This window comes from Chlamydotis macqueenii, chromosome 3, assembly GCF_036417535.1.
Source record: "Chlamydotis macqueenii isolate bChlMac1 chromosome 3, bChlMac1.mat, whole genome shotgun sequence".
NCBI classification, from domain to species: Eukaryota; Metazoa; Chordata; class Aves; order Otidiformes; family Otididae; genus Chlamydotis; species Chlamydotis macqueenii.
Window position 1 is genome coordinate 45,929,892 of NC_141558.1, and position 23,306 is coordinate 45,953,197.

At 34.2% G+C, this 23,306-nt stretch overlaps 1 protein-coding gene across 1 annotated transcript in view; it reads left to right on the top strand.

Annotated features, from left to right (window-relative positions):
- GRIK2 (glutamate ionotropic receptor kainate type subunit 2) overlaps positions 1-23,306 on the top strand; it is a 386,634-nt gene that overhangs the window by 227,892 nt on the left and 135,436 nt on the right. The window contains exon 11 of the mRNA XM_086745932.1: positions 13,571-13,794. Within this exon, the coding sequence (XP_086602058.1) occupies positions 13,571-13,794 (224 nt within the window). The remainder of the gene's footprint in view (positions 1-13,570; positions 13,795-23,306) is intronic.

Genomic DNA, 23,306 nt, shown 5'->3' on the forward strand with positions numbered 1-23,306 from the left:
TGACACTTAATTTGCATGTCTGCTTAGTCACTCTCTAATAAAGGCTATATATGATATTCCTATGGAAAAATGTACAAACAAATCCTAACTCAGAGTAAATATTATGCAGAAACTAAACTTCAGATAGGGTGCAGTAGAAAGAATTGCAGAAAGTTTTGAAAAAATGCTGAGGAAATAAAAAAACTCAGTAATCTAAAATGTCAGAGAAATTCTAAGCCAGAAGGTCAACCACTTAGGTTAAGTGTGCAAAATATATGTATTAATTCAGTGAGGAGCATAGCAGAAGTGCGTACATGAATTCCCTATTAATTTGCAGGCAAGGGATGTATTACTGATTTCAAGTACAGGACAGACCAAAGATGTACAAAGGAGCAGTTGAGAATGAGGAATTATTTTCCAAAGAGCAAGGAACTTCCACACAGTCTGCATTTAGTAAAGCAAAGCCTAGCAATATTTCTAATATTACAGTAAGACATAGAGGATAATAACAATGCATACACGTTTCTTAATAGTCATAGATGTTATTTATTACATGATCTTTGGAGCTAATCATGTCCTTTGTTTCCTGAAAAATGGATGACAACTTTTGATTACATTCTCAAGTTATTTTGCACCAGAAGTGGTGGGAGACTTTCACAGTAGGGTCTTCTCAATAAGTGCTCTGAGATCTCTGGAATTTTTCTGATGACTTGTACTCAGGGAGCTGTTTATCTGAAATTTCTTGAGACTAGAGGTAAGTGAATATTGCCTTTCTGTTTAGGTACAGTATGCCTAGGTAATGTTTTTTACAGTTAGGGTATTATGGTTTTATGATTTTAATTTTCATTATTTTAACCACTACTAATGAGCCTTTTTCTTTTAAAGTGTCTTTTCTATTGCTATGCAAAAAGAACCTTTCTTATTTCTCCATTTCTATTTTCTGTCTTTTTCATTCTCCCAATCTTACTGAATCAAATTGGCTGGATGGCAGGGCTCAGAGAATTGTGGTGAATGGAGTTAAATCCAGCTGATGATTGGTCACAAGTGGTCCCCAGGGTTCAGTACTGGGGCCATTTCTCTTTAATATCTTTATCAGTGATCTGGATGAGGGAATCGAGTGCACCCCCCATAGGTCTGCAGACAGCACCAAGTTCAGCAGGAGGGTTGATCTGTTTGAGGGTAGAAGGGGTCTACAGAGTGATCAGGACAGGCTGGATTGATGGGCTGAGGCCATTGCTATTCACTATACAGTAAATAATTGGAATTATTTTTCAGTGCATTGCCAATGAAGTGAATCAAGGCAGTGGCATGAAGTTTTTCAAATGAGACTCCAAAGGGCTAGGGCTGTATTCATAAAAGTGTACATTTTTTGTATCCTCATACAGTTATCTTTCTTTACAATCACTTTTGTTGCTGTTATGATAGTGAAGAATTGTAGAAGATAGCATGGGGTTTATTCTTTCTATGTATAATTCTGCTGAAGTGAAATATCTGTGAAAATTAGAATTCTCTAATAGCAGAGTTAATTTCCATTGGGACTTACCCCTTTTATTACGTAAACTCTTGTGTCTACATTTTTATTCTGTCTCTTCTGGTTCAGAAAAGGTTGGTCGTTGGGGCTGGCCTCATTTAATAGAAATTAAATTACCTGGAGAAAATGGATGAAAAACTTTTCTATTCAAATATGTGCTTTTCCTCCAAGGAGGTGATTTGCAGTTCTGTTTTTCACGTCAAATCTTCAGTAAGTTATTTTTACAGCTTACCATAAATCTGTTAATTCAGTCATTTTCTACAATAAATATACTTCAGTGTACAGTACCTGATCACTGCAAAGATCAAAATAACATCACTTTGTTCAACTGTACAGGGAAAGTTAATCAGTACCAGTTTTTCCAGTCTTCCATTAGTCCTACTCTCTGCCTATTCTGATCTTGTTTTAACCTCATTCCTCCCAGAACTAATAATTGAGGAGTTTGAATGCTTGGTAAACCAGGAATTCATAAATTCTACTCGTAACTCTGAACATGACACACTCTGAACCTTTTCATACGAAATGTTGCTGTGTAACCTTTACTTGGATTTCCTTCATTTGGAAATGGCAAGAGAAGGATTTGGAAAGACTTGCAGGGGAACTCTGTAAATCAACTAAAGATGTATTCATGAAGCACAATTAATACAACCAAATGAATTCTTAATATAGTTAATGATTCTAAAAGCTCAAAAAAAAAGTTTAAAAGCTCTGTGCTGCAATTTGTCTTTTGCTCATCATGGAAGGTAGGTAGGAGGGACTGTGCAATCCTGGAGCATGTCAACTTTCAGCAAAACAGCATTTCAGTAAAACTGTTTCAGAATGTACGGACAGAAGATGTATTCCTAGGAATTATGCCCAAAACACATCATCACCCATGTTTGGGGAACTGAAAGTTATTAATTATGATCTGTTATTCTTATTACATCAAAGATAATTCTGTTGTTGAAGAATATTACACAAAAGTTGAACATTCAGAGAGAAAAAAGAAACTGCCAGTGGAGCTTTGCCTAAGTCCAAAATACACCAAATCAGTGTCGGGAAGAAAATTATGTTACTTTGTCAAAATAATTTGCAATTGTTTTGCACAGTCCTTTTTTTATTCTGCTATTTCCTGACCTCTGAGGGCCTAATTAATGGTAATGTGTGGTAACTTCCAAAGTTTAGTAACTTTTCTTCCTGAGAATGTATGCTAGTGTGAAACAAATGTATATATACATATATGTACCAATGACTGCATATAGTTGCTTGTAAAGAATTAATGTGTATTTTTATGTGAATTACTGGGATACAGTACTGCTAAAGTCCCAGGAGAATCTGTGAAACAGTATAGACATTTGTTTGGTTTTTAAAATTCAGGATATTGGATAACTAAGTTTTATTTTAAGTAAGTTTGTAAAGTGAAGTTTAAAGATATATAAACTATTGTGCTTGAAGAAAGTTGCTCATTTTTTTTTGTTTTGTTTTTTTTTTCCTTCTCCTTCCTGTTTTGCTTCAGAAGTGTATACACTTGGAAGTAAAATCTTCATTTATAGTATGGAAAGTAGGTTGTTAACAAGAAAGCCATTTTGTGTTTGAGGCAATATGGATTTTTCCTTAAAAATATAAGACTTATGAAGATGTATTTTGTTAGATTTTCTTGTTATGTGGATTGATATTGTAAAGAATGTTACCCTTATTATAGAATAACTGTATTGTCAAAAATGTATCAAAATCTTGTTTTATACAAATCCTCAAGTCATTCTTCAAATGCAAGGTAATTCATTAGCTTAATTAGTTTTTAAACTTAGTTTGCCCAGATAGAAAAATACTCTTTCAAAATGTCATGTGCAGCATTTAGCCCTGTCACTTCCATGTCTTATGATTTTCAGGTTAGTTTGAAAATTATCCTTCTGGCTTTCAGAAGAGGTATTGATATAATGTAGTATTTCATAATTCAAACTGTAAAAGCAAAATTCGTGTAAGAGCTACATTATTATTATCATTATTATTATTATTATCATTATTATTATTATCATTATTATTATTACAGTGTAATAAGAAAAGATGGGTCAGTTAGGAAAAGCCACCGTAGAAACAAAGTGTTATTTCTCTTCTCTGGACTAATCCTACTACTATTAGAGACCTGTATAAAGGTGATAGAGTTTTTCTGAAAGAGCAGCAGCAGCTTAGATTACAGAAGGAGCGTGATTTCAGATGTAACTCAAGTGTGTCTAAATCAGAAAACTAGAACCAGGCAGAAAAAGAGTGCCATTGTACCAACCATGCTTTGTGAGACTGAGAAACAGCACATTTCAATTCTAGACTTAATGGTCCTGTATGTAACTTAATAGTAATATCTCTAGAACTTCTGTTGAATTATTTGCTATATTTAAATGTTTAAATTTGTCAGTTTGAGGTATCTCTAAGAAAATTTTTCTGTACTGTAGCCATCAGACAATATTTTATCTTTTAATTCCCCACTGTAAACCAGTAATATAGAAATAAGAGAAATTAGATGGCATATTTTAGAATTTAAACTCTTGTAATATTTGATGAATTTCCGGTTTTCTTTATAATTTTAAAAAATTCTTTTGTCTATTTATTTAACTACTTGTAGCTTAACAGGAAACCAACAATATTACAGAAATATTTAAGACACTACATGCCAAACCTAGTTTCACTCTTTGCAAACTTTTTCTGTCTCTGCATCCAGAATAGAAATAAAATTGCAGTTCTGTTGCAGAGGTGTGTGTAGAGAATTAGAAGGAGAAATTACTTACTCTACAGAATCAAAGAGTTGTTGAGGTTGAAACTGACCCTAGAGATCACCTAGTCCAAATTTCTCCTCAAAGTGTAGCCAACTCGAGCAGGTCACCCAGGGCCATGTTCCATCAGGTTTTGACTGTCCCTAGGGGTGGAGACTCCACAACCTCTCCAGGCAACTTGCTCCAGTGTTTGACTATTCCTACAATGCAAAAGGATTTTCATGTTTAAATGGAATTTCCTGCATTTCAATTTGTGCCCATTACCTCTTGTTTTACTGGCTACCACTGAAAAGAGTCTGGCTCTGTCTTCTTTACTTCCCCTTCTCCCTTCAGTTATTTGTATTCATTCATCAGATTCCCCTGAGCCTTCTATTCTCCAGGCTAAACAGTCCTAGCTCTCTCAAGTCTCTCCTCATATGCCAGGTACTCCATCTTAATAATCTCCGTAGTCCTTTGCTTGATTCATTCCAGTATTTCCCTGTCTTTCTCGTATCAGGGAGCCCAGACCTGGACCTGTCACTCCTGCACATAAGCAGGGTTCCCTGCATCAGAAGGCATGTGAGGTCTATTTGGCATCTATATTCCTCTTTTTATTAAATCCTATGAAAACAGATAATTTGTTAAGCTGTTTGTTGTCAAGACTTTTTATTGAGATACAGAAAGAACTGCATAGTCTCTCTTGATCCCACTTCAGACACACCCCTTTGTGTGCAGACATGCATGGCCTGTAATCCCCTCCATTTAACGCATGATGTTTAGCTAAACTGTCTGCTGTGATTTAGCTCTAGTCACCACACAATTTCTTGCTCTCCCTCCTCAGTGGGACAGAGGAGAGAATTGGGAAGAAAGGAAGACTTGTGGGTTGAGATAAAGACAGTTTACTAAAATAGCAAAGGAAAATGACAATAATAACAGAATATAGGGATACTAAAATTTACAAAACAAATGATGCACAATTTCTCACCACTCAATGTCCCAGTGACCAATACATCCTGTTCCGAGTAGTGATCACAGAAATGAAACTGAGCAGCAAGCAAAGGGGCGAGAAAGAGGTATGCAACCTCCCAGCCAACCCCCACTTATATACTGAGCATGATGTTTACGGTATGGAATAGTCTCTTTGGCCAGTTTGGGTCAACTGTTCTGGCTATACCCTGCCCAACTTCCTGCACCTGCACATTAACGAGATCTGGGAAGCTGGACAGTGTCCTTAGTCTCATTAGCAGCAACTCATGTCATCAATGTGTTTATCAACATTCTTCACATACGAATCCAAAACAAGTTGGCTATTGAGTGGAAAACTAGCTCCATCCCAGCCAAATCCAGCATACTGTCATGGATTACAATGTAAAAATTAATGCAAAATCTATTTTTGAAAAAAAAAACCAACAAACCATAACAAATCCATAATTTTCTATGAGCTATCGCTCTCTCTTCAATATATGTGAGGAAACATATTCAAGTGAGAAGGTATAATGAAATTTGAAACTTAATGGGTGTCCTGGTTTCAGCAGGGATGGAGTTAATTTTCCTCTCAGTAGCCAGTGTGTATTGGATTTCAGATGTGAAGAATGTTGATAAACACACTGATGATATGAGTTGCTGCTAATGGGACCAGGGACACTATCCATCTTCCCAGGTCCTGCTATGTGCAGATGCAGGAAGCTGGGAGAAGGACAGAATAATTGACCCAAACTGTCCAAAGAGAGAGTATTCCATGCCATAAATGTCATGCAGTATATAAGTGGGGGTTGCCCATGGTGGGAGGCATCCATCTCTCATCTCTGGCACCTCTCTCAGTTGCTGGCATTGCTCCCTCTACCTTGCTGGCTCCCTTTCGCTCCTTTGCTTGCTGTTCGATTTTGTTTCTGTGATCACTGCTCAGGATGGGCTGTATCAGTCATTGGGACATTGGGTGGTGACACATTGTGTATGGTTCATTTTGTGCATTTTAGTATCCTCATATTTTATTATTGTAATTTTCCTTTGCTATTCTAGTTAACTGTCTTCATCTCAACTCATGAGTTTTCCTTTCTTCTGATTTCTCTCCCCCATCCCAATGGGGAGAGGGAGGAGAGTGAGAAACTGTATGGTGGCTAGGGCTAAACCACAACAATGGATGAAAAATACACACTTGTATGAAGCTGCAGTGTATCCATCATAGTTTTATAATCATCTGTAAGACACGTAGCTATTTATTGATGTAAAACTGTTTCTATGTGCACGTGCGTCCCCCTTCCCTCATTATAGCTGTTCATAGTAAAAGCTTATTTTTCCAAGTACCCTGACTTCCTTCTTAGCAGACAAGAAATTTCAAGAAAATTGTATGAGGATGAACAGAATGTAGGGATATTTACCTCATCAGCAGTGGGTTGTGGAAAGGGGCTTACAGAACTATAAGATAAAAGGGTTTTTTTTGTGTGTAAAATAGTAGTAATGAATTTTCTTCAGTTATTTGAAAACATTTAAAGTTTTGGCATACACAGGTTCCAAAAGCAAGGAGTTTTACAGCTTAGTTATACTTAATATGAATAATTATTTCCTTGTTTCTTGTTCTGAGCTCGTTTTATTTACTGTCCTACACTTCTTTTTGTACAGATTGACATAGAGCAATTCTTTTATAGTCTGTCTGCTTTCAAAAACTTAGTGTCATCCATAAATGTTGTCACTTAATTATCTATCCACTTTCTAGTTGGGCAGTAGGTAGGCCAGGAATTTGTCTACATCTGCCTATCATTCTAATCAATGTGTTTTCTTATTATATTTGTATTCTTATTCATTATGTATTTGTACCCCTCTGTTGATCCTTGTCTTCCAGAATGAAGTACTTCACATAATACAAGGAATAAATTATAAGAGTAATGACATTTAAAAATGTTTCATAGATTTAATCTTACTAATATTAGAAACATGTTAACATTTTAACTTATTTTAACTTGGCCACCACAAATTTAATTCTTAGGATTTGCATTTTATTTTTATTAAAGCTAATTGTTAATAGGTTTATCCTGGTATATTCAGTATTTAAATAATGCCTTGGGCTTGGATAAGCTTTATTGAATTTAAATAAATATAACAAGTTTTTCAAATGAGTTAGGTTATATTTACCCTAGGCAGAACAGAACTAAATTAGGATCTAGTTCATAAAAACACTGCTAACATTTTTATTCCTCAGATTTTTGACAATATTTTTTACTAATAAAATATGTACTATATTAACAATTTTTTATATTTGTGACACATGTAAACCATTGCATGATATATAATGTTTTGAGAACACACACAATATTAAAGAAATTGTTTATATATATATGATGGAGCTCTCTAAAAGGGCCATTTAAAAATTATTTCTTATAATAATAATGATCAATTTTAATGCTTAAGACACTGGAATTCAATGATTCATTGGGAATTTCAGTGTGTAGATTCTTTTTAAAATAATGTCTAGTCGTAATGGCTGCATCAAAATGCACCTGGAGGGGATGAATGTAGAGGAGGTTGGTTTTGTCGCATTAACTAATTCAGTTGATGAAATGATAGATTTCAAAAAGTTGTAAATTGTGAACCGTTAATCAATAAGAAGTAGTATAGATCTAATCCCATCAAAATAATATGCAAAACCATTACTAATAGTTTTGATTCCCTTGTAAAAACTTGCAGGTGACAAAATGATAAAAAAAAAAAATGGGAACAAGTCAAATTTGACTCAAGTCAAATTTTACACAAGCCAAATTTTGTTGCATGATGCAATGAAATCACTGAAACAATTTGGTAAAAACTCATATATTTGAGAACAGAATTTTTGTCAAAGGTAAAAATTATGGATTTTTTTTTTGTCGTGAGTTCAGTAACTGAAAGTCTAGGTGACTTAGCTGGTTAACAGCTGAAAATGAACACTGCCAGGGAGTTGCAGTAAATCTGGAAAGTGCAATGATAAAAATGTTAGCTACAAACAAGGAATCAATGTTATCTCTGTATTTTACTTCAGGAAGCTGCACTGGAGCACGGCATCCAGTAATTTTCATGTTTAGTAACCATCTCTGATACAAAGATACAGTTTTGGAAAAAAAAGTGTGATAACTGTAAAGAAGAACTGTAACATTTTAGTTTAAGTACTCATACAAAATTTTTTAAATATATTTTTTTTTTTTGAGAGAAGTCTCCCTTTCTTAAATCCTGAGCCAAAATATCTACATTGTCTTGTAAATATCGTCTTTGTCAGTTTGCCCTTTCTGTGGGTATGGGAATCTTGCTCTTCTAACTATTAGAAGATCCATTTGTGGAAAACTCTGCTGGAGTGAAGTGATAAGAATTAATGCTGAGATATTCTTATTGTTAAACTTATTTTCATCCATCTTCCTGTTAAGTGTAGTTTGTGGTCTGCTACCTCTAGTCCTCTTACATACAATTTGTGTAACTGTTCATTAAACAGAGTTGGTGCAAAATACTTAAGTGAAACAGAGTCCTGTAAATCAACAGATAGAAACTTTCTGACTATTTTGAATGGGTACTCGTATTACATATATTCAGCTATTAAATCTAATCCATGCTGGCATAACTAAATGAGAATGGACTACAAAAATTCTTAGGCTTACTAACCTTGAATAAAAGGAAATAATGTAAATTAACTAATTACAGAGTTCCTGATGGTTTTAACACTAGTATTTCTCTGTGACGAAACATTCAGACTATAACAAAGGAGAAAACAGAAAACACTACTGAAAGTCAGTTTTAGACACTGCTAGGTTGATCAAAAGATATACTCCATCCTATTTAAAAGCCATTATGGGAAGGATTCTAAAGGTTTTTGTCTAACTGAATTAGTGTAGCAAGTTGTTTCTGTAATGGTGGACAGCAGGCAAATTTCCTCTGCAGAACCTTTTGGGGTTTTTTTTTGTTTGTTTGGGTTTTTTTTTGTTTTTTTTTTTTGAGATCTAGATCTCTAGGAAGATGATCTTGTTGGTTACTACATCAGGACTCTTCTTTAAAGACTTGAGGGCTTGTAGTTGACACAACCATTAGTTTACCACAACTGTTCAAGACTTTGCCGAGAAAAGTATTAGCCATGCTGTCATAAGGATGTCTGAAGAAATGAAACAGCTATGAAATATTACTGAGTGTCAGTAAAATGAATCTGAGTAAATCATCTCTCAGCAACTTTTTGTTGCTGAAAAGTAAATACTGAAAGCAGCTCAGCAATTAGAAGCAAATGCCTAACTTGAACCAGTACCTATAGAAATGGTCATCATATGTTTATTATGTTAATAAAGTAACAACTGCTGAAGTTTTATCTACATATTATATTGTTAGCAATTAATCTTCAATGACACAAGTCAGGATCCTGACAAATAAGAAGGCACGACATCTAAACTCAGCTATCTAGTCTGGGCTTGTTTTGGACTTCACGGTATGTTACTTATATCTGGCAAAAGTAACAACTTCTTGTAGCAGCTTTCCAGGATCTGTGAGGAGGTTATCAAGAAGATGCATTTGGGCTCTTCACAGTGGTGCCTGACAGGAAGACAAAAGACAACAAGCATAGATTGAAAACCTCCAAGGATGGAAACTGCACACCCTTTCTAAGCAACCTGCTCCACTTCTTGTCTGTAGAAACTTTTTCACTATGCGGATGGACAAACAGTGGAACAGGTTATCCAGGGAGGTCATGTAATCTCCATCCTTGGAGGTTTTAAAAACTGACTGGGTAAAGCCCAGGGCAATCTGGTCTGGTCATGTAGATGACCCTGCTTTGAATAGAAGATTGGACTAGAGACCTCCTGATATCTCTTCCCACTTGCATTGTGCCATAATCACATGAAAGGTAGTAGAAAAACATGTTAAACACTTTATATCAAAATAATGTAAGTGGCTAGTTAAAAGAAAAATAACAATGAAGTCCTAGTGGTTTGAAAAGGAAATTAAGATCTTGTGCCAAGATCAAAAGCTTTTCACAAGGTATAAAATTTTCTGTAATACAGCATCATAAACAAGCCAGTTTAGGATAGATCACAAGCTTGAAGGCAAACTACAGATCTTAGTTTTTCAAATCAGTAACAAGGAAATGCACTTCTGTGAACAGGAATGATGTATTATTCCTCTGTGCATTAAGAGCCTATTAGATGGGTTTAAAGAATTGAAGCTGGCATTAGCCTTCCTCTGTTTAGCTTAGGGATACATTTTCTCCAAAGGCAATGTAACTGAAATTCAGCTCTCAAGTTAACAATCACAAAAATTTGAAGTGGCTGAAGAGGTTTACTTACTGACTTAGGGTCTTATGCTGAAGAGCAGACTCCATTTACACAGGCTAAATAATTCCATTAGTATGGCAGAATATTCTGTAGTTGTAGAGTCTAATTAATAAAAACTATTAGCCATTTTGTGGTTGTGTCATGATTTAATGCCAGCTGGCAACTAAGCACCACACAGCTGCTCACTCACTTCCCCAGCAGCAGATTGGGCAGAAGGAAAATTGGAAGGGCAGTAGTGAGAAAAGTTGTAAGTTGAAATAAGAACAGTTTAATAATTGAAATAATAATAATAATGATGAAAGTGTAATGAAATAAAAAATAACAGAAAGAGATAAATAAAACCCAAGAAAGACAAGTGATGCAAATCAAAACAATTGCTCACTACCAGCCAACTAATATCCAGCCAGTCCCTAGGCAGCGTCCCCCCTCCCAACCTTTCTCCCAGTTTTATTGCTGAGCATGATATGTTACGGTATGGAATATCCCTTTGGTCAATTGGGGCAGCTGTGCTAGCTGTGTCTCCTCCTAGTTTCCTGTGCACGCCCGATCTGCTCGCTGGTGGGGTGGTGTGAGAAGCAGAAAAGGCCTTTACTCTGTTTAAGCACTGCTCAGTAATAACTAAAACATCAATGTATTATCAACACGGTTTCCAGCACAAATCCAAAACATCACCCCATACTAGCTACTATGAAAAAAATTAACTCCAGTCCATCCAAAACTAGCACAGGTTCCTGTGTCTAGATTCTATTTAAACTTTTAATTCCTTTCAATAAAATAGGTGAGAGACAAGTTTTTCAGAAAAAGATTATCAGAAGAAAATTCAGTCAGTATTTGTTTTTCCTTTCCCCAGTGTTATTAGTAGAAGCTATTAAATGCTTTCAAACTTCAGTTTTCCCCAAAATTAATGTGGCAGTTTCTGTGTTATATTTTCTAGAGTTAATTTTCACATACAAAATGTCAATATCTGCAAATACTGACTATACTATACATGCAATGGCCCATGCATTACGCAACATTTATGTGCAGATTTCTTACTGAAGTTATTTGTAGCTGCATGCATTCATTGAATTCAATATAATTTTAAAACTTGTCTTCTTAGAGGTGATGTACAAAATTTCAGCTCTATGCAGCTGAAAAAAAAGTTCTTTTTTTTTCTTTAAATTTTGCTATATGTAAAACAGTCAGTCAACAAGCTGCTTGAAAATAAAATGTGAACGAAGAAGCAAAAGAGGAGGATTTTAGTATGCCTTAGGGGCTTCTGTAGTAGAAATAAATCAGAAAGCAGGGTAGGAATAACTGTCCGTGGTTCAGTTGATTTTGAAAAGTGTCTTGTAGAGCATGATAAATTCTGTTTCTTCCTCCCTCTTGTCTTGGATGTTCTCTTCCTTGCTAGAGAACCTCTCTTTGAAAAACTGTCAAGATGGATGCAGAATGTGAGTGCCATTCTCCAGTTTATCATACTGTATCTTTGAATGCTGGAGTGAATGCAGGACTGTGATTTCCTCACACTTGACATAATTAAAGTAAGAATTCATTGCGAGGAGTATTCTCCAGTCTCTGCCATGTAGTGTTGGCATTATTGTCTGCAGTGCGCTCCTTCATCACATGGTATGGTTGCAGTTTGTGTTGCTGTACAAACCTTCCATTTTCCTCAGGACCACACCTTGTTTTGGAATGTCTTTGTCAGACTTTTTTTTTTTTTTTAATTGCTATTTTAAGCTGTAGTTGGTGCAGAATTTTTCTCTGTAGGAACTAGCTTATGCTCACCAGTCCTTGGATGCTGTCATCAAAAAAGCCTTCATCTCAAGTACTCTAAGGTCAAGAATAAGTGCTGTTTAGGTTATGCTTTCAGATAGATCGATCTTTTTTTTTTTCTTTAAAAAAATAGTAGCGTGTATACATTCATTCTGAAAAACGGAATCACACTTTATTGCCAAGTGAGACAAATATTTTTTGTTATGGAACTTATCGGAAAGCCACTTATGATGTACTCATTTGTAAATATTGATAAATGTAGATTGATAAAATCCTAATTTTACACCATTTCTCTCCAATTTATCCTGAGAAATTAACTGCAGAGGATTCTCTTGTATTTCTTACAAGTAAAATATCTGGATCTTAGTTTAGAATAGGCTTTCTGAAAATGGTGTTATTTGCAGCTATGTTACTTGGACAACAGTATTTCACAGCAGGTATACCATTTCTGTCATTATATGCCTACATTTATGTATAGTTTACAATGAATTCCTGGTTTACAGCTTGCCAAGTCTTGTACTGTACAATTTCTCACTCTGAACTTCCCTTTTTCATGCGTGCATGTGTACATACACACACATGTACACATAAACCCATGCACAGTAGTCTTTCAAGAGCTATTGAAAAAGTTTTAAAAGTAGATGCCCTATGATTTCCATTTAGTTTTGAATAAAAAATAGTATAGGCCACTTACTAATCTCCTATGAATTATTGCCATGAAAACTAAAACTAAATGTAAATTGACAAGATACATTCTATTGTATGATTTCATTTTAAATGAAATTACTTTTTGTTACAACTTACTCCCTGTAGCAACCCTTCAGATGTAGCACTTCCCATTTTAAAATGTTTGTCATTTTGTGTCAATACTTTTATGCTAAAATAAGCAAAACTGCTTTCTGGCCCTTTCCCTACACTTATACAAGCATATTCCCATTTGCTTCTCAACTCTATTAGCTTCTAAATAGTACAGTGAAGGAGTGACAAAGAGAAGAGATAGATTGATATGTATGTTCTTAAAAGTTTTAAAAGATGTGATAGAGGATGTTCATGCTTTCTGCGATATTTTTCTTTGTTTCTATCCCTGTAATGGTGCTTTTAATTTTCTTTAAATGCTGCTATGTCAATTTAACAAACAGGAAGAATAAATGTTTCCTTACTTACAGGGAGAAGAGAGTGTTAAATTTCAGCTTACCTAGTACAAGAACAAACCTTTTCCATGTAAAGTTTATGTTTTGCCTAATGTGGTTGTCTGCTTCAACCTTTTTCTTCTGACTTATGGCCTGTTTCTCTTTTTCTATTTCTATTAACAGAAAGCTGATCTTGCAGTTGCACCATTGGCAATTACCTATGTTCGAGAGAAGGTCATCGACTTTTCCAAGCCCTTTATGACTCTTGGAATAAGTATTTTGTACCGCAAGCCCAATGGTACAAACCCGGGCGTCTTCTCCTTCCTGAATCCTCTCTCCCCTGATATCTGGATGTATATTCTGCTGGCTTACTTGGGTGTCAGTTGTGTGCTCTTTGTCATAGCCAGGTAACATGTCAACTTTTGTGATTTTTTTGGCAATTGTTATAATCTTTTTCTTACTAATAATTGTCAAAAGTCACAAAATTTTTTTTACTCTTATATTTTAACTCCATGATGTACAGAAGAGTAATTAATGATGAGGGTTCTCACTATTAATTTTCTCCACCACCATACTAAACATTCAATTTGTTATGTCACTAAGTCTTGAGTATGCTAGCTAGCTTTCTCCTTTTATTTACAAATTTAGAGACACTGGAAAGTTTACAAAATGTCTTTTCCCAGTTGTACTGTGTTTAGAAAGACAGAGGTTGATATATTTTATTTTGTTAGCCTGATTTCATTTGATGCTGTGGTGCTTAATCTCAAATTGAGTACTTAGCTGCTAGATGTCAAAATTGAGCCTCTACCTGTTATAAAACAAATTACTTTATGTAGATTAGTATTTTAGAAGTAGGGTAACAATATTTAGTTTTTCATTGTGAGCTAGGTAGAATCCCTGAAATACTTCACATAATTTAAAGTCCCAGATTGGAATGTGTTTGGAAGCATGTTTAGTTTAGCTTTCAGAGTTAAAGAACTCAATACAACAATTGTTAAACTATAAATAAATTTGATATATAAAGATCACTTTTTAATCTGTTTTCTTCAACATCAAGCAGGAAAACATCTTTTGTCAAAAATTCCCATTATATTTACCTTTCCTTGTTAAGTAATTAGAACTGACTCCAGCTGCTCACAGAAATATAGTCTTACATGTTGTAACTTTGACTTCTACTGTGACAGCAAAAAAAAAAATTCGGAACAGTAAATCAGCAATTCTCAGGGGTGTAAATGTAATCTCTTGCAGGTTCCTCCTAATAGTCACTTTTAAGTATTTTTTGAATCAAATACATAGAAACTATATTGACTTTTATCTCTTTAACAAGACTTTTTTTTTTTCCTTTAGCAATGATTTTTTTTTTAGAAGAATATGTTTGACTTGATATTGCAATCTCACTTCAGGCCCAAGATTTTTATTATTTCATTCTGTGGTACACAGTAGAATCGTCATATTTTTCTTTTCCTGTTGTGCTGTAGTTTGTATCAGAGTTCTCCGTCTTTATTTGATACTATCCACTTCGTTTTGGAGAAGTTGTGTTGTCCCTCTACTAAGGGGAGTGGTAATATTTTTAGAAACGAGTTTAAAAGTAACTTAGGAAGATCACCTGTGCATAAAGTACATGAAGTACCCAAGTAATATAGATAACACTGAAACATTCTGTAATGAATAACTTCACTCTGTGCCTTCTTTAAAAGCGTACTCTAAAGAGCCAGACTTATGTTGAAAGTTTCTTGAAAGAACAGTAGATTTTAGTGGACTATATAACCAAAGAGTAAACTTATTTCTGAGGTGTTTCTGTGATATAGCTACTTCTGAAAGCACAGTTGAGCATAAATCACAAATGTTATCTTGTGAAACACCTCATGTAAAACATTTATGTGTGTGTACAAAAGTTTTAACCCTATTGTTACCACTGAAGGACATTTTCACCATGATACACAGTGCTTTTGACAGGCAGCTCCCAGTAATTTTAGTAGGAGTTGTACGACTGAGTTGTTACTTATGTTTTGAAAATGTGTCTTCTCATATTTTGTAGGAAAGATAGTTTTCCTGAAGTCTTTTTAATATTAAGCTATTCGGTCGCTTGATCTCACCAGTAGAACTGGAAAGAATGTTTATTTTTAAACAGAAGTGACACATAGCAGGCTAGTATTGCTAAACTTTTTTTCACTTGTCTATTTTTGTGACCAGTACCATAAATTCCTTATTATTTTCATTGTAAAGCAATATGAAATATGTTTTATACTGAGCAGAGAAGTTTGGTTTTTTTGCAGAGTTGTATAAAATACTGTTTTTACACTTAAGTTTATATCAGCCTTCAGATCTAAAGATTTTCAATACGTCTTAACTTGTACAATCAATGATTAGTAATACATTTAGAAATAAAAGATCTAGGATTATCTAAGACAATCTACAGATTTAATTTGTAATGCAGAATGACTTAATAGCATGTGATAGCATTTTCTGACACTATAGTTCATATAGGGAAACAGGTCTAAGTTAAAAATATAATCTCCTTCTGAATAATAAAGGGAGAAAAGAATCATTTGAAAGTAAGAGCCTTTTATGAATATAATTCACAAAATGTATCTGTCATGTAAAGGGAGGCACTGCGAACTGAAGTGTCATAGTGGAGAGGACTTTGCAGTATACTGCTGACTATGTATTTTCAGTACAGATTATAAATTAGGTGTCACACAGCTGAAGATTTATTTTTCAGTCTTGGTGTTTTGAAACTGTTGGACTGTATGCCACTAAATTAATAGGTTTCACCTAGAGTGTCTTATTAGGAAGATTTATATTTCATAACAATCCTTCCATAATGAATGTTTAGCTACTAGTGTTTCATAATAATTACTATGTGTTTCATAATAACGTGTATCTATGTTTGGAGCAGTGCTTAGTGTGTCTTTTATGATATGGTGTTTTGTAATTACAGCTCATCAGATTATTCAGTGTAGAATATTTAGTTTTAGATTTAAACCTCCCATTTTCATGTAAATGTTTTGTGATTTTATTGTTTTATGGTGTCTTCCAAACAGTGTTGGAATGTAAGAGCTTGGTACATTGAAAATGGAAAGTACAGTTCTGTTGTGGTACTTGGATTTCACCCATTAATTAGTTGTATGGCCCTATTTAGGGAAAGATGAAGAAATTAGTAAAAGGTTCAAGAATTTTTGAGAGAGAATTGCAGAAAGGAAATTAATAGAGTAACATACTAGGCATAAACAGAGAAAAAATAGGTAATTTAAATCTTTATTGTTCTTTTCCTTTATTTGAACAAGTGTTGGATTTTCCTTCAAATTTGAGAATCAGATATAAAGAGTTGGAATCTTTGCAACTCAACAAGACAAAAAGCTAGGAGAGAAATTTATTTGTTAGCTGGAGGGTTTTTCTATGTCATTTTCCTCTTGTATTCCTCCCGAAAATGATGAGTCATCTCTTTTATGTGGGCATTACATATTTTACATTGTGGATAGGGTGAACATGTATCTGTTGTATCCAATATTTTCTTTAATTGTCATTCTTTGTGGAGAATTATAGTAGGCTGTGATTTCTCCATATATATGAAAATCTCTTAATCTTGGTTGTTGTGATTGTTGAACCTAAGTAGTTATGATAGTTAGTCTCTGAAAATACCTTTCTTTGTTGTACAGGCTGATGACTGATAGATAAACCCAGTCTGATGACTATTACTATTACTTTTGTGTGAATTGAGAAAGTCATATAGCATTTTTTCTCTTGTGGTAACAGCAATAGATCTGCTTCCAATGCTAGCTAGCAGTGTCTTTGTGTCACTGCTAGCAGTGTCTTGTGTCATCTGATGTCATGTTGGATTCCAAATCCAATATCTTCCCTTTTTGCTTCTGCCTTTACTTGTTTCTTTGATTTAGAATCCCAGTTAAATTCACAGTTTACATGTGATTAGAAGGAAAACTAAGACTGGAGTAAAGTGCGCCAACTCCTTTTTGGAGTTCTGTCAAGTACACAACATTTTCTGATCTATGTAATTAAAAATCTAGATTAGTAGAATCTATTTTTATTTCTGTCTGTTGGTGCAAACTATTGTTTAATTTCTAAGAAACATGCTTATTTCTTACAGTGTATACCAGCTTCATAGACACATATTGTCCCTTCTTTTCCATTAATCTGTGTATATGAAACAGTTGTTTCTTGTTTTTGGTCTCTGCAAAATCTGATGTGTTGGTAACCAGAGGATACTTCCCATTCTGCATGGGCACTGTGAAGAAAATCAGTTCCATACTTTAAAAAATGCTGAATATGTCTGATTTACATAGCTCTTCCAATTAATGACTTTCAAAATTAATCTTTAGCTGGCTTTCCTCATGTATCTGTTATATTTTTTGGAGTCTTTTATATATGACTTCAAATATCCATGTCTTCATGAATCTTTTCTGAACACACATATTGGAGGCTAAACTGCTTAAATATTTTTATCCAATCATTTCCCACCTATTTTACTGGATTTCAAGTTATTCCCTACACATTGAAGTATTTCTCTGTGTAGTAAGGTCTGTTTGCTGGGAACATACCTGTCTATCATAAAGCAGTTTACTCTTAAGTGACTTATCTTCATTACTGGAAGAGATACACCTGCCTTATCATGATGCTTCACCTTCATGGATCAGCTGAGAAGCAGAAAAACTACCCTGAATAAAACAGTCCACTAATGAGCTCTTACGATTCTTATACTGAGCTGTCTGGAGTATCAGTGAATATTATGTAAATATATATTAACTGTGCTCATTGCCCTAATTGCTAATATTGAATCATGGATTATCATTTTAGATGGCCAGATTCACCTTCACTTGTACCACATTCTATATCTTAGGTCTTCAGTTTTTTCCTCCATTCAGCAGAATTATGCTATCCTACTTCTCATAATTCAAGTCCGTGTGCTGGTTTCAGCTGTCAAAGCATTTGGTATAAACTATTTTTCCATTTCCTTGAAAGTAGTGATAAAAGTACAATGAACATTGCCTCATCACCGAATTATATTTTTCTCTTACTAGCTGAAATAAAACATAATAAAAGAAGACAAGAGTTTTAAAAATGTCTCCACACATTTATCTTAGTCTTTTCTCTGTGAAGCAGCTTAGGAATAGCCTACTGCTTCAGACTTGAACAGACGCCTGAGCATTATTTCTCTCTGGAGTGCATGCATATCCTTTTCCATCTCATCAGTCTTAATTTTTATTTCATATTTCTTGATCAGCTGATTTCTGTCCTTGAGCTTGTCTGATTGATTTTCAAACTACTTGTTGAAAACTGTCTTGATTGAAAGGAATTAATGTCAGAAGGAGTGGGAACTACTTTTCCATTTACTATGGAGCTCTGGTTACCATATTACTTATTCACATAGGAAATTAGCATATTTGTCCTTTATTCTTAACAAACATTCATCCTATGAGAATTTTATATCCTAAGGCCTCCCTAGAGAACTACAACATATGTTGTGAGGTGTTTTCAGGAATGGATTCATCATCCAATAGGGCAATCCAGATGGCAACCCTGAAATCTGCTTCTCTTACTATATTACAGTTTTAACATAATTTTGCCTCAGTTCTAATGCAAGTGGGCATATTGTCACTTGACTATAAAATACTTTGTAAATAGAAACAGATAAAAGCATGCCAAAAGCCACACACTTTCCAAAACAGTTCCGTAACAATTATTTCATAGTGAGAGATTTTTATTTCTGTTAAATCAAGTTGCATCTAAGTTGTGTAATTATGCTGAGAAGTTAAGATGCAGATTGCAATCCATGCTATAAAGTCTACGTGTTGTGGATGAAGATATATGGCTAAAAGAAAGATATGTATAGCAATGAGTTAAGGAGCAATCTCTCACTTTGCATTTTGACACTCAGAAAGATGGTTTGATCTCTGACCTCCTCCACAAGAGATTTATCTGGGTTCAGTGTCAGTTTATAGAATCTCTAATATATAAATAAACAACTCAGTATGGACTCCTCATCCTAATCCCTCAGGATTCTCTTGAATCACTTCTGAATGCTCTCAATCTATTTCAGCTGTTCAAGGAGAGACAAGAGTATCAAGAGGTTTTAAAGTCCACATACAAGCACAGCATCAACATAATAGACTCTATTAGAATACTGTTAGAGATTACTATAAGAGAAAAATTCTTATCTTTTACTTTTTTTTTAACATAAATAACCTCTTTAGATTTTATGTGGAAAACACTAGTACTGTAAAGCTTTGCTATATTTGTGGTAGATCAGTCTGGCATCCCAGATCCTATTTACCATATATCAAACGTAAGAGGAAACTACTGCCAGCAAAACAACTGAACTGAGGATAGCTAAAAATCTCATAACTCACCTGCCTTAGCAGTCCAACAGAAGATACAGTACCCTCTCATGGGCTAAATCTCCATATGCTCTTTGAAGAATAAAAAGATGCTCACTTCAGCACACCTGGTTAATTCTGGATTCATCTGTCAAGAAATTGAGGAGATCTAGTATGTGGAGATCTAGCCAAACTTTGTCTTCTGTGGAGTTAAGATGTGTGTGGGACCTTCTGAGAAAACAATGCAGTAGGTTTAGTGACTTATGCCATAAGGAAAATACCTTGTAAGATGCACCTGTTTGTAACACTTGCTTCATCAGTATGTTTTATGTTAATTATTTACTTTGTAGATTAGCCTAATCAGAAAATGACTTCTTGGTTTTTTTGTTTGTTTGTTGGTTTGTTTTTTTTTTTTTTTGTTAGTGAAGAGGATAGTAGTATCCTTATACTCTGTAAAACTGAAGATGGCCTGAAAACTCTCTTTCCATCCTTTCTGTTATCTTTTTTTCTCATTGTTCTGAAAACCATCACAAGGTTCTTAACTTCATCACTAATTATCCAAGAATCCAGGTATTTTGAATGTCTGAACTGAATCATAACTCTCTACATCCTTAAAGAATTTCATGTCTCTTACTACCAGCAAGTCAATCTCTTTGTTTTCATTTACTTAAGCACCTGTGTCCAAAGACAGGAATTAAATTATAGGTAGCTATAGATAGATTGTTATTTCCAATTAGGTGGACAGCTTATTCTCTCTGTACTCTTCCTGATTTTACTTTTTAAGTGTTGTTACATGTAGGTGCTACATATTTATAAAAATATATTTCCTCTCCATTTTGATGGAACATTGTAAGACAACCATTTATAGAGTCTGAGGGGTATTTTACGGATAGTTGTATCAAAACTCATGTTGAGCTATTTTTTATACCATGATTTCCCTTGTTTTCAGTTTCTTATTTACATATTACACTGACTATTTCACTGCCTATATATGTCAGGATCTTATGTATCCTTTTGAATCTTAGCAGTACCTTGTATCTTAGCATCTGAAGGCTGTTTGCTAAAGCTCTTAGAGGAGATTCATCTGGATTAAACATCTTTACTAGTAAAATCTCAAAACATATCATTGGTGAATAGCTTCTGAAATAATAAGTTTACTCACTGGCCTTCTTCCCTTTTCAACTTTTACTGACTAGAATTGTTCTGTTTGATTCATTCTGTTTTACATGGTTCATTGCTAGGCATCTACCTGAATGTCATTTACTGTTTATCTAAATCATTATTTCAAACCAGCTGTGACAGTTTAATTATTGCATTTGCATTCCTTTCATCTCTAGAACAATCTGGGAGATGCTGGAAGGTGTTATGCCATGTGTATTGCCATTTATTTTCACACATATGTAATCTTAGCTCATATATTCATATTTGAGTTTACATATACAATTTTCTATTATTATTTTGCACAATATATAAGCACATTAAAATATTATAAACATATATACTATGGAATTTGCTTTTGAAAGTATCTCAGCAGTCAAAACAATGTAATTTCTCATAAGAAAATTGCATTTATCTTTATCTAATTGGGTTTAACTACAAGCAAGGTAGATCTCATCTGCGTCACTTTGTGTCTTCAGATGCCTTGGGTAAGCAGCTTCTTTGTGTGAGTTAATATCTGAAGACTGTTTTGTCAAGAGTTCTATAACATCACACAAAATAATATTTCATATCTACCACAGGCAGTGATTTGTTAGTCTCTATGTATTGTGTTACCATCCATTAGCAAATAATCCCACAGTGCCCAACATGTGACAAGAAAAGAAGATGTAAGTCTAGACTTGGCGCTTCGTACATTTATTTAGCAAATCATAGAATAGAGTAACGTTAAATGTGCCTAAAAATTCCTCTACAGATGAATCTGAGTGGTTTCAAGCTAAAATTATGCTTTTGAGAAAGACCATTGTCTCTTATGTTTATATTTTTGGATGTAGGGAGAAGGAGGCTTATTTGTTTTATTTTGGTTTTTTTTTGCATGTGTTTTAGTCTGGCATGCATAGTGTTAGTAGGGGGAGGAACTTGTAACTCTTACTGTAATGCACAGCAGCAGTTTTCTCATGAGATATGCAAAACCATGTAGTCCTCCAACCTAAAGAACAAAAGAAAAGAATCTAGTTGAATGAGAATAGAGTCAATAAGAATCCAAGAAGGTACTACAGTGCTGTCAGAAGATTTTGTTAATAATTGGGTACAAATTGTAATTTGAAAGTGTGCATGTTAACTAGTTGACTCCTTTTCCTTTAGCATCAGTAACTAAATTTACAGATTGCCTAATACATCAGAAAATGAATTCAATTAGCAGCTGAGCTGTTTGAACTTTTCCCAAAAATCAAAACAGAAAAGCTGATGTAGGAGACATTTTATTTATTGAAGTTATTTCACACATGCATCCTGCTTGGAGCAGCTTGACTTAACAGTGAAAGTTTGCTCAAGAATTATGTAGGTGTTATAGTGACAGGATGGAAAATGGAACATTAGCAGTCATGATTTCTGTTTACTCTTCTTCTGGAGGGCCCAGAAATATATAATAATATTGAGCAAAAATGTAAAGATTAGAAGGCAATTTTTATGCTAAATAAGCCAAACATATGAAAATGAGCATTATTTGTTTGCTAAATTTGTGGACCCGTACGCAGTGAATTTATTTATATCATCTAAATGAAGAGGAAGACATAAACCATTGGAAACAAAGCCAATATGATATAATGCTTATTAACCTTGTAGAAAATTCTAGGTACAGATGTTCAGAGGAAGAGTAGTTTCTATAGAATAGTATTTAAGAGTTCACCTTTGCATTATTTGGTTTCAGGATTACTTGAAGTGTAGGAAAACCTAGGTAATGAAAGGATTTGATGGATTTAACTCTTTTTTTTTCTAAAAAAGACCCTGTATTGTTGTGTAATGTTAGTAATACAGATATAAGCTTAGGCTACTTTTAGATATTTTTAACTGAATAGTCAAATGTCCGGTTATTTGATGTGGTATAAAATGTCTATTAGAATATAAGTGGGGTTTTTTTGTTGGTTTTTTTGTGTGTTGTTGTTTGGTTGGTTGGTTGTTTTTTTTTTTTTAAATTAAGTATCAGTTTCTTACTTCAGAACTGGTAATAATTTAGTTTCTGCAAGTTTAGGTAAAACCAGATTTCCTAAATTCCTCTGACTCTCAATCATCATTACCCATTGTATTCTGAAAATATGTAAATAGAGATAAAGTGGAGGAGAAGCAAAACAGAAAAAGAAAAAAATGCCAAACCAAAATAAACTTACCAAAACCTTACCTTTTCAAAAGACAAAGCATTTATTTCTTGGAGGAAACAAATATTAGACTTGGATAGTGGTTAAATATTATACTTCAAAACAGGAGCACATCTTTAAAAGAAATAAGGAAAAAATAGGGAATCTTAATTGACTTTAAGTGTTTTTCAATATCTGGAGAAAGGTAAGATTGTTCCCTACCAGTTTCTGTAGGCAGAAGTATAAGAATTATTTATCTTGTGCTTATCTTTCTGATTCAGCTCTTAGACAGAAGTT